Raw genomic sequence first — 13,214 nt, 5'->3', positions numbered from 1 at the left:
AAATTTGTGTGGATAAGAGAGAAAATAGCATTATTGTAAAAGTATGGGTGAAAGAAGACCATCATCAATCTCGTTAACTAAATCCCTAACCGATTGGTGGTCGTTTCCAAAATACTTGAAAAGTGGCAGTGACAGTTTACCAGACGAAAATCGAAGTGAAGGAATCGAACAAGCCAAATTGAGGAATCGGTTAATTGAGTATGAATTGTTCAAGGCTATTCTATCAGACGATATCTACCTTCATCCCCCAAATAGCGAAAATGGTATTCCGGAGGACGCTCAAATTACAGGAGAATTTGTAGATGTTGATATTGGAGGGGGGGTGACGATCCATGAATTTTATTTGGAAAATAGGGTGAAAGCAGTCTCCCCCAACGAAGTAGTTGATATTGTGTTAATTCATGGATATATGGCAGCTTTGGGATATTTCGTGAAGAATTTCGAGCAGATCGTTAAGGCAAAACCAGGGGTACGGTTGCATGTTATAGATCTACCAGGGTTTGGGAACTCGTCTCGGCCTAAATTTCCTACCGAATTCTTAGTTAAGCCTTCTACAAAAAGCGAGGAGATCGAACAGATTTTGAACATAGAAGATTGGTTTATCAATAAGATCGAAGAGTGGAGAATCCACCGAAACTTGAGGCATTTTAAATTGATAGGACATTCTATGGGTGGTTATTTGTCTAGTTGTTATTTAATGAAGTACAACAACCAATACTGTGACCTGCGAGAAGATGACTCCAAGATTATTACCGAGTTCATCATAGTAAGTCCAATGGGAACGGAATCAAATTACATCAGTTTGATAAATAATAAGCTGGATTTCCATGACAGTAGTGATCCTTTAAAGGATTTGGTTACTGTACAGACAGAGGACGAAATTATAGTCCACGACGAAGAGTTCAAAGAGTTGTGGGAAAAGCTAGGCAAACCAAAGTTTCCAAAACACATTTTATTGCAAAAACTATGGGAGTGGAATAAGTCCCCATTTCAAATGTTACAGATTTTAGGACCATTTTATTCGAAGTTATTATCCTATTGGTCATTTCAACGGTTCAGGAATTTAAGAGTTAATGACGGTGAAAATGAAGTTAATGTTGATTTAATTCTCAAGCTCCACAATTATTCATATTCCATTTTCAACCAGTTCCAGGGATCTGGAGAGCTAGCAATTACCAAGTTGATCAATCATGAAATATTGGCCAAACTACCACTATGTGATAGAGGATTCGTCAAATACCTACATGATTCGGAAATTAGGACCTTGTGGCTCTACGGTGATAAAGATTGGATGAATTTCAAAGGAGGATATCACATTTTCGAGCAATTATCTAAGATTAATTCTTTGAGTTCATTTCAAATCATCAAGGATGCCGGCCATCATATTTATTTAGACAATCCTGAAGAATTTAACAAGTCTTGTTTAGAATTTTTCAATTTAATATAGGATCATTTACTTCTGTCATATACATTAATCATTATCATCGTGTATTTTAGTCTATATTATTACATAGTTGTTCTATTTCTAATAACTCAACCCTAGCATCATTTTGCTCTCTTAACAGTTTGATCATTTTGATAAGTTTCTTGGGCCAATCTGATTCGATTGCATCTCTTATTTCGGTTGACTTAGTATATGCATTATTGATAATTGAATTAGGTATACCAGCGAGCTTAGCAACATTAAGACCGTACAGATTCCCAACTACACCTCGAACTAAGTTGTATAAAAATACAACCTCCGGGAATTCTTGATTGGATTTTGAGACTTCGTGGAATCCCATATGGTAGTTAGTAGCAATACCTTTAAATTTATCCTCCAAAACATGCAAAGATGGGAAATGGGTAATGAATAGAGTTAAAGGTTTTCTCGGTTCTTCAATTAAGTAGTTCAATATAGAGTATGCAATTGCAATCCCATCGTTCGTACCGGTACCCCTTCCTATTTCATCGAGTATTATTAGTGAATTCGAAGTCATATTTTTAAGTATATGACTACATTCTAACATCTCAATCATAAAAGTTGATTGGTTTTGTAGAATATTATCTCTAGCACCCATTCTAATAAATATTGAATCAAAGATACCTACGGTGGCTTCGTCGCAAGGTATGTAACTACCGATTTGGGCCATAATCACTAATAATGCAACCTGTTTAACATACGTAGATTTACCTCCCATATTTGGGCCAGTTATAATCAAAACCCTGTCTTCGTCGTATGATATATTGATATCATTTGATATGTAATTTGAGTAATTAACAGATAAATTTTCAATTATTGGGTTACGACTGTTCTTCATTTGGATAATTTGCTTGTCCTCAACTATTTTTGGCCTAGCATAATTGGAATTGATCGAGCTCACGGCGCTCAATGATAACAAACAATCAAAGGTTGATAGGTTTCTGATAATCTTACTAAAAAACTCGTAGTTATTATCTATCTTAAATAAGTAGGCATTAAATGCTTTATCACAATTTCTGATTAACATGTCATTATGGTATTGCAACTGCTTGTGTAATCTGGTGATTTCCGGTGATCTAAATCTTGATACTGTCTTAGTTCCATTTATTTTAATCCAATCTTTCGGTAAAGAGTCAACCATTTTTCCATTTCTAACTTCAACCAAATATGTCTCTTTGGAGCTTGTAATATAATTTAGTTGAGGTCGCTTCAACATTTTTCGAATTTCAATTAACTCATCATTTAATAACGACTCAACATTCAGTATTTCACTCAACTGACTGATTATCTGTTGGTCCTTAAAATAATTTAAATTGAAAAACTTTATTTTTTGGTCATTTAAATTCGAATCGTCCAAGGCATCTGCTGAAATCATATCAAGCAAACATCTCACTGTATCCTCTTTCGCAAGTTGCATCAATTCATCGAATATTCTTAATAATAAAGGAGAATGGATGGATTCCAAGATATTATTTGTTGGTTTTCCAAACTGTTTAATCATTGATAAAATATCGTCAAAGCATTTTAGTAATAAATAGACCTCCTTCCTGCTAATCTTATCAAGTTGATAAGTAGATGAATAATGAACTTTAATTAAGTTTTTTTCTAAATCAATACTTGCCTTACCAATCTTATCTAGTTGGTTTTTCAAGGAATCTATAAAGTGGTTGAATTTGAAGGTTAAATCTTCTATCCCTTGTAGCCTTTCTTCTATTTGCGCCTTATCTATTAATGGTTTAGATATCCATTTCACTAGTAATCTATTACCCATTCTTGTACGCGTGTGGTTTAGTAACCAAATTAATGAACCCTTATTTGAATTTGGATCCGTCATGTTTTGAAATATTTCCAATGCCTGTACTGTACTACTTGGTAATACCAAGCAAGTTTTAGAATTTGAAAAGCAGCTGACATTGCTAATTATTGTAAATATGTTACTTAATTTAAATTCCTCTAAGTATTTTATGAGTTCAATCATACACGATTGGATATTATTTGGAAATTTTAACAAATAATGTTCTCCAAGGTCTTTATATTTACCCTCGTCGATTGTATTAAAAAAATTATAAATCTCATTGGTATAGTCAGTTTGCTGTCTTCTTGGTCTATGAATAATGTTGACTTTATTATTCACTATGTTAATCATCTTTATCGTTTCTTTAGAGATTTCGGTGCTATTGTTAATAACGAGTATCTCACTGGGGTTTAAGTATACTAGTCTCGTTTCTAGTTCATCCCTTGTAACATTATCATTAAATGTATCATAAATTATATCCCCCGTAATTGGTTGGATTGCAATCATTCCAATGTCTTTTGAATGCAGCTCGTCAATGCAAAATATATAATCACCCATTTCATCATCTGTGATGCTCGTTCGATTAATGTTAGGATCCCCCGTCAACAACTCATCACCCATATACGTAGCCTTAGTATAAACCCCGGTGATTTCTCTTTCAAATAAGCCACTCTTATTAGTGCTATCTATCGATTTAATGGCTGCGGTTTCTGTTTGCTTTGCAACACCTACCTTTAATCCTTGGTTTAACAACCTCTTTAAATGTATGTGTAGTCTATTGTCGGGTATAGAGCAATAAGCAAATCTATCGTGTTGATATTCGTCCAACTTGATATTTCCTGGGATTAGCATGATGCTTAGAATCTTCGAAGCTATCACCGCATCTTCTCCAAAGAACTTAAATTTATACCCAACTTGAATTGCAAGGATCTTGTCTAAATTTGATTGTTTCATTTCAACGAATTGTTTTTCCAATGGAGTCAATTTCTTACTATTTGATCCAACTGATTGTGGTTTTGACTTAGATCTAGAAAGCGACTGACTAGTTCTTGGTTTCTTTTTAACTGGTTCTGGATCTCCATCAACATGCTCGTTATCTTTGGAGCTCTTTCTCTTGCTTGTATCTAATTCATTGGGTGATTTGCTACTTTTGTTTGGTTTATGTTCGAAGTTTGCCAACCTAGATGAAACTTTCTCATCGCCATTAGTTAAGTCGATTATATTACCAGAATATTCGGTATCATCCTTGTTAAGCTTTTGACTTGAGCTTTGACTTTTAAAGAAGTGACTGATTGAACGTTGACCCTTCGTCTCTGGTGCCATTCTTCACAAAAGGTGTCTAAAAATACCAATACATTTACTATAGTAGATCTGATTGAATTTTTGAATTAGACGCGAAATATATATTCTATCTAACTCGGCTAAAGCTAATACTACTAATATTTGATCGTTTCAAATTATCGCTTTCAACCTCAGGACTTGGCAAGATAGTAGACTTTTGTCTTGAAAGAGTCGAGTTCAAATCTGTTGTTGATGATTTTGCTTTCCTTAACATCGGTATAGCTTCATTTGTAATCGTTGGTGCTGAAATATTCGCATCCTCTTGGTCTGGGTTGCTTGTACTATAATCATCAGTCGCAAGCTTTGCACCTATAGACATAGTCGATGATGATCTTCTAGGTAATCTCACTATATCTGGTAATTGTTTTGAAGGAGAAGGTGTTGAATCTGATTTATTAGGAGTTCTATCCATTACAGTGGTCCTTGCGTCGATTGACTCAGAATAAGATGGTCGCCTTTGATCACGATCGTCATTGTTTTGGTAAGATAGTGGGATTATTGCCATATTGTTCATGCTTTTCCTGCGAATGGCAGAGTGACTAGGAGATGCATTGATGGCCGACGAAATGGATATAACAGACTGGGGAGATGAAGAATTCTCATTACCATTACTCCTTACCAGAGGGGATATAGTAACCGATTTTAATGATGGTGTATTATTTATCGCTGTCTGGGTGGTTATCGGAGTATGTGGTCCACCTGTTGAATTTCGTGGGGAGCTAGCATTTATCGGATTTGGTGGTCTATAGTTGTATAGAGTATTTGACCTTCTCCTTGTACTTATCGATTTATTCCTATTTGTCTGAATATCTATGACAGGATCTGCGTTAGGTAATGACTGTGAATGGGCTCTATTCTTGATTGATACCGTTTTTGATGTCTGTGGATTGTCATTTACATCTTTATTATTTTGCTGTTGATCTTGTTGAGCTTGTGGTTGTGATTGGGATTGGGATTGTGACATTGGAATTATTGGACTAGAGAGGACTTTATTTTCTTGTAATGAAGTTTGCGATGGTTCTTTACTTAAGTTGAACGACGAACTGGACCTTGTGAACTCTGAATTTGATTGCATCGATCCGCTTAACTCCTGATTGAGTACGAATAGCTCTTGTTTCAAAAAACGATATTGTTTAATCAATTCAAACGAGAATGCGTAGTCAATGGCAAGCCATCCTTTTTCGTTTCTGATTGACTCGAATTTTTCAATAACTTCTAATCCTTCATCTCTATCTTTACAACATACTAGCACAAATTTCAATAAATCTTGTATGCAATCGAAATTTCCGTATTGAAAGCATAAATGCAAACAAGTATTACCATTTAAATCTGTTGCATCCCACGCAGCCCCAAACTCTAATAATAGTTTAATACCCTCTTTGAATCCATAAATGCAAGCATAATGCAACGGTGTTTGCTTCAAATCTCCACCAGGGTGATTTAACCATAGTTCTCCTGGAAACTCTTGTAATAAATAATGCAATGTCTGTGAATGATGGTGAATCAATGGTAAATGGATTATAGTTAATTCATTAAACGTGAGTAAGTCTATCTTGGAATAATGTTTCTGTATATTCCCCAAATTCTTATTAATGAAAGACACTAAATGGAAGCAAATCAAATAATTGCCATGGTATGAAGCATAATGTAAATTACTCCATCCTTTATTTTCAGAATCTCTATTCAACCATAACTCGGGAAACCTATGCAATAGCCTTTTTGTTATCGGCAAATTACCCAGCTTTATAGCATTCCGAAGTCTTTCCAGCGGTTCAAGCATTTCATACCTCTTAATTTATGTGGCAATCTATAAGCTTCTATTGGCCTTGTTATCTGATTCGGAGTATTCGAAATCGCGATCGAAATTTTGAATAGAGGTTTAAAATAATCTACTATACAATAGGACTATTACCCGAGGCTAGTTAAAATCAAAGATAAGGTAACGATCAATGAATAGCACCAAGGATTCCCTTAGGTTCTTGAGTGTTTCTGATATACAGGGTAATATACTTGCCTTGCAAGACTTGTACGACAATGAAATAAGAAAGCAAAATCCTATTGACTTTATAATCCATACGGGCAACTTTGGATTTTGGAATCACGACACTATAGACCTGTATCATGATGTACAGTATTTGAAGCAAATAGTAGCATTCCTGGAAGTATTAGATAAATCTACAGTCCATGACTTGAATGACTTATCCACTGTTCAAACGAAGAATGCTAATCCATTGGATGAAATTAATATCTTCAAACAGAAGCTTAAAGATTCGAAGAAAGGTATATCACAACTAGACTTATATATAAATGGTCAGTTTAAACTTCCATGTCCAGTGTATACTATATTTGGGCCGTTAGATGATCCACAAATAATAGATAAATTTCAATCAGGAGAAATACAAATCCCCAATTTACATTTGATAGACCATACAAAGTGTTATGAAATCCCGAGTCCATTAGAATCTCAGCCTGGTATTAAACTATACGGACTTGGTGGTAATTTAAAGATACATAGTTTATTCGATAATGGTAATTTTCATTATAATTCTATATCAGGCAAAATTGGGGACCTATGGATAACTTTACTCCAAATTGCTGAATTGTATATAAACTTTATGAATACTGGAAATAAGAAGACGATTAACATATTTATGTCCCATGCTCCAGTCATCAAGACTCCATTACTAGAACACTTGGCAATTTTAACAAATGCAGATTTTACAATTAGTCAAGGTTTACATTTTAGGTACCCGGTAATGGGCAACGGCATGAGTTTCGTCGACAGTATGGGGGGGAGCGCTGGATATATTGAAAACTATAGATCGAAATTTTCACGCTTACGAATGATATTAGGGGAATATTGGTTGGCCATCAAGCCTGATTTGAGTGCATTATTACAAGAGACGGAAGAGTCTGAAAGGGAAAACGTAACTAAACTAATAGAAATGGGATTAAGCTTATTTGATAAAATACCCATTTCAATAAACGATTCTATAGATAAAATAATACCCTTGACATTGGATGATTCCGTACCTGAGGATACGGGGACCAGTAAAAAAATATTAAAAAAGATAAATGATTATTACTTTTCAGCATACTATAACTTGTGGCACTTCAATTTGTGTGACCACGTCATTAATTCTACAGAACTGGACTATAATATAATGATTTTCAAATTGAATAAGTATGGAAATTTTAAATTGGACTATTGCAACAGTCAGGGATTTAATTTTAACTTTAAGTTACAAGATGGATATGATGAAAACGAAGAAATTGATGATGACTATGAAGCTGAAGAAGTTGATTCGAGGCATTCATTCAATGCGATTGAATATTCACCAAAAACGGGAATTAAGAAAGCGGTTATAATCAGTAACCCCAAAAATGAAGAAAACGGCGATGCAGACGAAAATAATGAATATGATGACGAATACAATAATGAATACATGAATGAAGAGAATGATGACGAGAATGAAAGAAGGAAGCGATTTGCATTGCGTGGTAGAAGAGGCCGTGGAAGAGGCAGAGGAAGATCGTTTCGAGGTAAACCACGGGGTAGAGGAAGACCGTAGATAACCTGACGTATAATTACTCCCCGTATAAATGAAGTAGACTTTCTCTCTTTCGGTCTTAATCAGAATTTTCGGGTTTCTCAAATAGGCAAACCATACACTCTGAACCTTATCAATATAATTAATTTTATTTACTAAATATTCTAATTATATATAAATATAACTGAACACGGATTAACGTGATGACATGACTAAACCTTTAGTTATTTAATGGTTTTCAAATGGTAATTTTTGGCCGAACATAACTGGACCATCTTCTTTCACTCTGTACATAATAACGAACCACATAGTAGCACCTAATAATTTAGAAGTCCACTTTAAACGTGGATCGACGTGAGGAGCCGATGCTGCTGCATGACGAATATATTTAGCTGCGTGACCGGCCATCTTATATCCCTTTTATTTGATTTATTCTCTAGTACTGTAAGTTTATTTTAGTTGATTATGGTTGGTTAAGTCAATTTGAGGTTTTTTGAACATTACACAAAATTGTATATTATGTAATCATTTTTGCATCCAAACACCTTTGGTTCAATCTACGGTCTACTATCTACTTCGTTTCAACAACACACTTTCTTGGTGCTTAATCTGTGGGGTAATGAAAGTCCTGGTACTTTGGTTGAGAATGGGGCTGGTCTTGACTTTTTTTTTTTTTGGCTATCTTCCTTACAATACAATAATGCTGTAAAATCCCGTTCCTACAGCCCTATAAATATGGATTAGTATGATTGAAATTTGCAGAATTAACGACTTCGTTATTGAATCACCATATTAGACGTATGATAAGTTTTCCTGTTAGTTCAATTCATTATTTAAACCATAGTGAATTAGTAGAGTATCATTATTATTCACAATTTAGTTAGATCTTAAAGCTAGCAGAAAATGAAAGTTAGTCTACTATATATGGTTGAATATACTAAGGTTATGTCCAAGCAATCCAATATACTAAAATAACGAAAGATAACATATAAGTAGAATGATATTTCTGAATATATGCATATTTTTGCAACTTTTACCTATTATTGCGACTATTTTCTTTAATTCTCGGTGTAATATTGTCAATTAAACCTATGAAATGATTATATACTAAATCAAGAAGCCACCAAGTGCCACTGCACCAGCAACGGATATACCAAGCCACGAAAGTTGATAATCTGCTGCAGCGCCCGACCCAGAATCAGTTGACTGCGAATTACTTGTAGAGGAAGATTCCGATGATTGTGCTGAAGTCTGCGATGAACCTTGTCTAGAAGAGGACTTAGTGGTATGTCTATGGTCATCATTATCGTCATCGGTATCAGTGTCGTGGCCATCATTATCAGTTTCATTACCATCGTTGTTAGTTGCCTGCGAATTTTTTGTCGATGTACGTTTTGAAGATTGTGAATTATTCAAGGATGAACTACGTCCCGAAGACGCAGTACGACGTTGGCCATCATTGTCGTCATCCGAGTCAGTGTCATGGCCATCGTTATCAGTTTCGTTGCCGTCATTATCAGTTGCCTGCGAAGTTTTTGTCGATGTACGTTTTGAAGATTGTGAAGTCTTCACGGATGAAGTACGTCCCGAGGACGCAGTACGCTGATGGTCGTCATTGTCGTCGTCCAAGTCGGTATCGTGGCCATCGTTGTCAGTTTGGTTACCACCATTGTTATCGTTATCTCGATCACTTTCATAACCATCGTTGTTATCATCAGCATCATTGTCATCGTTGTCTCGATCACTTTCATGACCATCGTCTCTTTTCCCATTTCCATGAATCACCACACCAGAGTATTCATCGCCAGAACCATCATTAAGATTAACTCTAAGTTCCGAATTTTTCACTCTGTAATCTACTATTTTGGAGTTAACTGATGTAGCCACAGTTAAAAGGATTGATAGAATTGACAGCCTCATTTTGAATTTTTTGAACCATACAAATATTAATATTTCAACGTTGCATTATAGACAGAACTTATGGTCACTTACGAAGGAAATTGAGCTGAATTTAAACTAGATATGAAAATCAGATTGCTCGTAAATTTGGATGCCGTGTGAGTTTCTGTACCCCATATATTATATAATACCCAAAAGGTTATAAATTTAAAACTACAAGAAGCTCATTACACCCTTGATCAAACGAATAGACGATTCATACTGTTATGTATCTCGTTTACTGCAGCCTAGTTTCGGTTACTTTGGATCTCAAAACTACATTACTTTGACTGAAAAAAGAATACAGTGAAGCTTTTGGTGAGATTCTATGACCTTGAAATAAAGTATCAATACGAGCACCTACACCTCCCATAAGTAATACTCGAACATTATAACCCCACACAAATCTTTTTTCGCTAAAATTTCTCGGAAATGCTCGAACGGAGATATTGTCATATATTAAATTTGTTGGTGACGGATATACCATATAGTATGCCGTATATATAGGAATTATTATACACTGGGATATAATTCTTATTTGTTTTAGGTCATTATACAAGTCAGTGATTTCAGATATAATAATGTTGAGATTATGGTGTAAAAGTAGAATGAATTATAGTGATAATGGTTGACTTATTCATCACGAAAGCGATTAGTTCTCAAATCCGTACCTAACGAGAAAACCATTTAACTAAGGATTGATATTCTTCATCTTAAACTTTATCACCAGAACTCTTTCCACACGACCCTGTTGCAATATATCAAAGTTAGGTTTATTCCTGATGTCAGATGGATATCATAATAAGATAAATCTGACGAAGTTTAGAATTACAATCTACCTTATTAGAACTTAGACACAAAGAAATAAATGAATTATTGCAACAATCTTCTTTAATGCGTGTAATATTGTCAATTGAATCTATGTAACGGTAATATATTAAATCAAGAAGCCACCAAGTGCAATAGCACCGGCAATACCAAACCACGAACGTTGATAATCTACTGTAGCACCAGACCCTGAATCAGTTGACTGCGAATTACTTGTCGACGATGATTGTGCTGGAGCCTGCGATGAACTACGCTTAGAAGATGACTTAGTGGTACGTCCATGGTCGTCATCAGTGTCAGTTTCATTACCATCGTTATCAGTTGCTTGCGAATTTCTTGTCGATGTAAGTTTCGAAGATTGTGCTGAAGTTTTCAGGGATGAACTACGTTCAGAGGACGTACGCTGATGGTCGTTATCGTTGTCGCCATAAGGTTTAGATATACATATTTCATCTCCTTCCCATATCCAATCACAACCATAAAAATGACCATTTTTAGAATTAAAACTCACAATATCGCTTTCTGTAAGACCAGAATATTTAGCCGCAATTGAAGCACATGTTTCGTCATTATCTTGAGCAATATAAAACTTACAATAATCTTCTATTTCAGTACGACCATCGTTGTCTCCATCATCTTCTTGACCATCATCATCGTCTCTTTTCTCATTTCCGTGAATCACTACACCAGAGTATTCATCCCCAGAACCATCGTTAACATTAACACTAAGTTCTGAATTTTCAATTTTGTGATCTTCTACTTTGGAGTTAACTGATGTAAGCACAGTCAGAAGGATTGTTAAAATTGACAGCTTCATTTTCAAATTTTTTTAATCGTTACTTCGGCTGAAAAAAAGAATATAGTGAAGTTAGGCATTAAGATTGATGACCTCGAAATATCTTCTCCCGCAAAATTTCTCGCAAACGTTCGAAAATATGATGCCTTATGTTGAAATTGGCCGTATCAATAAGTATGTCGGATATGTATAATAGACGGATATATACCTTTGTTTTACGAAAAATCAATAATGTCATGTAACATTGGGATTATGGTGTATAAGTAGAATTATAGTGAATAATGATTGACTTATTCTTCACGAAACAATTAATCCTAGATCCGTTCCTAAAGAGAAACCCCCGGATATCTGCAACAGTTAACTAAGGACAGATATACTTAGGACATTCTAGATACTCTTCATCTTAAGTTTATCACCAGAACTCTTTACACACGACCTTGTGTTGCAATAAATTCGGTTTATTCCCGATGTCAGATGCATATCACCGAAATAATAAGGTAATCAGATGAAGCTCAGAATTACAACCCACCTTATTAGAATTTGGATACGAAGAAATAACCGAGGACGCAATATCATATAATGATACGTATAAAATTGTTTAAAACAGTCCTGATATTCAAATTGCGACGATGATACTCTAGTTTTAGCCAAAGTAGCCTATTGGAGCGACGATGGACTTCGGAAATTTTCTTATTGGACAATCCAACTCAAAATAATTAAAAGAAGTGAAAATAACTTCAACGTATTGTCAAGGTTATACCTTAATGTTTTGGTTCCCGTAATTAAGATATACCTTACCCAGGCAATAGTTGAAAAGGTTTTAGTTTTCAAAGGGGGTTTTCCGAACTAGACAAAATTGAATTATACTTATAAGTATATTGTTGGCACTGATAACAAATTATAGAATATACATTAATATTCCTATAATCCTAAAGGAAATTCTGCTTTTGACGGGAAGCTGTAACAGCGACGAACAATATGAAACCTAATATTGGGGAACTTCTAAAATATTGTCAGCTTGTTTTATACTATCTAGAACATATCTCTGTTTTGAACTCGTTCGATTTATCAACTACAAACTGAAGTTACAATTTTACATTTGAAATTTCTTCCATCTGTAATAAACCATCGACGACAACATACTTCCATTCATGTGCGTTCGGTTTCAGTCAGAGCTTCGCCCTATCCAGTTGTTACAAGTTGATATTTCAGGACGATTGAAATCATCTATAAGCCCCATTTCTTGAGCACTGTCATTTCGCAGACCTTTTCGACGCATTGTGTTACCTTCTACGGCCTACTTAGACTGTAACATACAAAAATAAGGCCCAACGAACTCGGTAATCCCAAAAGTCTTTTAGGAAGCACCCCTGCTAAATATATCGTCCTAAGCCCCATAAAAAATTGCTTGTCCTTGTTTTCTCGACGCTCGTCCTTAAGATGATTGATTTTAACAAGCCCATTGTATAAGAGATACTACCGATGAACTATGCCGCAATTTTA

At 35.0% G+C, this 13,214-nt stretch overlaps 7 protein-coding genes across 7 annotated transcripts; 2 read left to right on the top strand and 5 right to left on the bottom strand. All coding sequences in view use genetic code 12, as the record gives it.

The window, feature by feature from the left end:
• Positions 1 to 43: 43 nt before the first annotated feature.
• DEHA2B13596g (DEHA2B13596p) lies at positions 44 to 1,447 on the top strand (the record flags this gene model as incomplete). Its single annotated transcript, XM_457537.1, has 1 exon — positions 44 to 1,447. The coding sequence occupies one exon, from the start codon at positions 44 to 46 to the stop codon at positions 1,445 to 1,447; it is 1,404 nt and encodes a 467-aa protein (XP_457537.2).
• Positions 1,448 to 1,493: 46 nt separating this feature from the next.
• Positions 1,494 to 4,580, bottom strand: DEHA2B13574g (DEHA2B13574p; the record flags this gene model as incomplete). Its single annotated transcript, XM_002770076.1, has 1 exon — positions 1,494 to 4,580. The coding sequence occupies one exon, from the start codon at positions 4,578 to 4,580 to the stop codon at positions 1,494 to 1,496; it is 3,087 nt and encodes a 1,028-aa protein (XP_002770122.1).
• Positions 4,581 to 4,665: 85 nt separating this feature from the next.
• Positions 4,666 to 6,378, bottom strand: DEHA2B13552g (DEHA2B13552p; the record flags this gene model as incomplete). The annotated part of the gene is made up of 1 exon (XM_457535.1): positions 4,666 to 6,378. The coding sequence occupies one exon, from the start codon at positions 6,376 to 6,378 to the stop codon at positions 4,666 to 4,668; it is 1,713 nt and encodes a 570-aa protein (XP_457535.2).
• A 169-nt stretch (positions 6,379 to 6,547) lies between these two features.
• DEHA2B13530g (DEHA2B13530p) lies at positions 6,548 to 8,170 on the top strand (the record flags this gene model as incomplete). The annotated part of the gene is made up of 1 exon (XM_457534.1): positions 6,548 to 8,170. One exon carries the CDS (start codon positions 6,548 to 6,550, stop codon positions 8,168 to 8,170), a length of 1,623 nt encoding a protein of 540 aa, XP_457534.2.
• A 207-nt stretch (positions 8,171 to 8,377) lies between these two features.
• Positions 8,378 to 8,557, bottom strand: DEHA2B13508g (DEHA2B13508p; the record flags this gene model as incomplete). The annotated part of the gene is made up of 1 exon (XM_457533.1): positions 8,378 to 8,557. The coding sequence occupies one exon, from the start codon at positions 8,555 to 8,557 to the stop codon at positions 8,378 to 8,380; it is 180 nt and encodes a 59-aa protein (XP_457533.1).
• Positions 8,558 to 9,256: 699 nt separating this feature from the next.
• DEHA2B13486g (DEHA2B13486p) lies at positions 9,257 to 10,069 on the bottom strand (the record flags this gene model as incomplete). Its single annotated transcript, XM_457532.1, has 1 exon — positions 9,257 to 10,069. One exon carries the CDS (start codon positions 10,067 to 10,069, stop codon positions 9,257 to 9,259), a length of 813 nt encoding a protein of 270 aa, XP_457532.2.
• A 955-nt stretch (positions 10,070 to 11,024) lies between these two features.
• Positions 11,025 to 11,732, bottom strand: DEHA2B13464g (DEHA2B13464p; the record flags this gene model as incomplete). The annotated part of the gene is made up of 1 exon (XM_457531.1): positions 11,025 to 11,732. One exon carries the CDS (start codon positions 11,730 to 11,732, stop codon positions 11,025 to 11,027), a length of 708 nt encoding a protein of 235 aa, XP_457531.2.
• Between the last annotated feature and the right edge of the window lie 1,482 nt (positions 11,733 to 13,214).

The sequence above is a fragment of the Debaryomyces hansenii genome (assembly GCF_000006445.2).
Source record: "Debaryomyces hansenii CBS767 chromosome B complete sequence".
Taxonomy (NCBI): domain Eukaryota; kingdom Fungi; phylum Ascomycota; class Pichiomycetes; order Serinales; family Debaryomycetaceae; genus Debaryomyces; species Debaryomyces hansenii.
The sequence above is the reverse complement of the archived record's forward strand: the minus strand, read 5'-3'. Positions and strand labels throughout refer to the sequence as shown.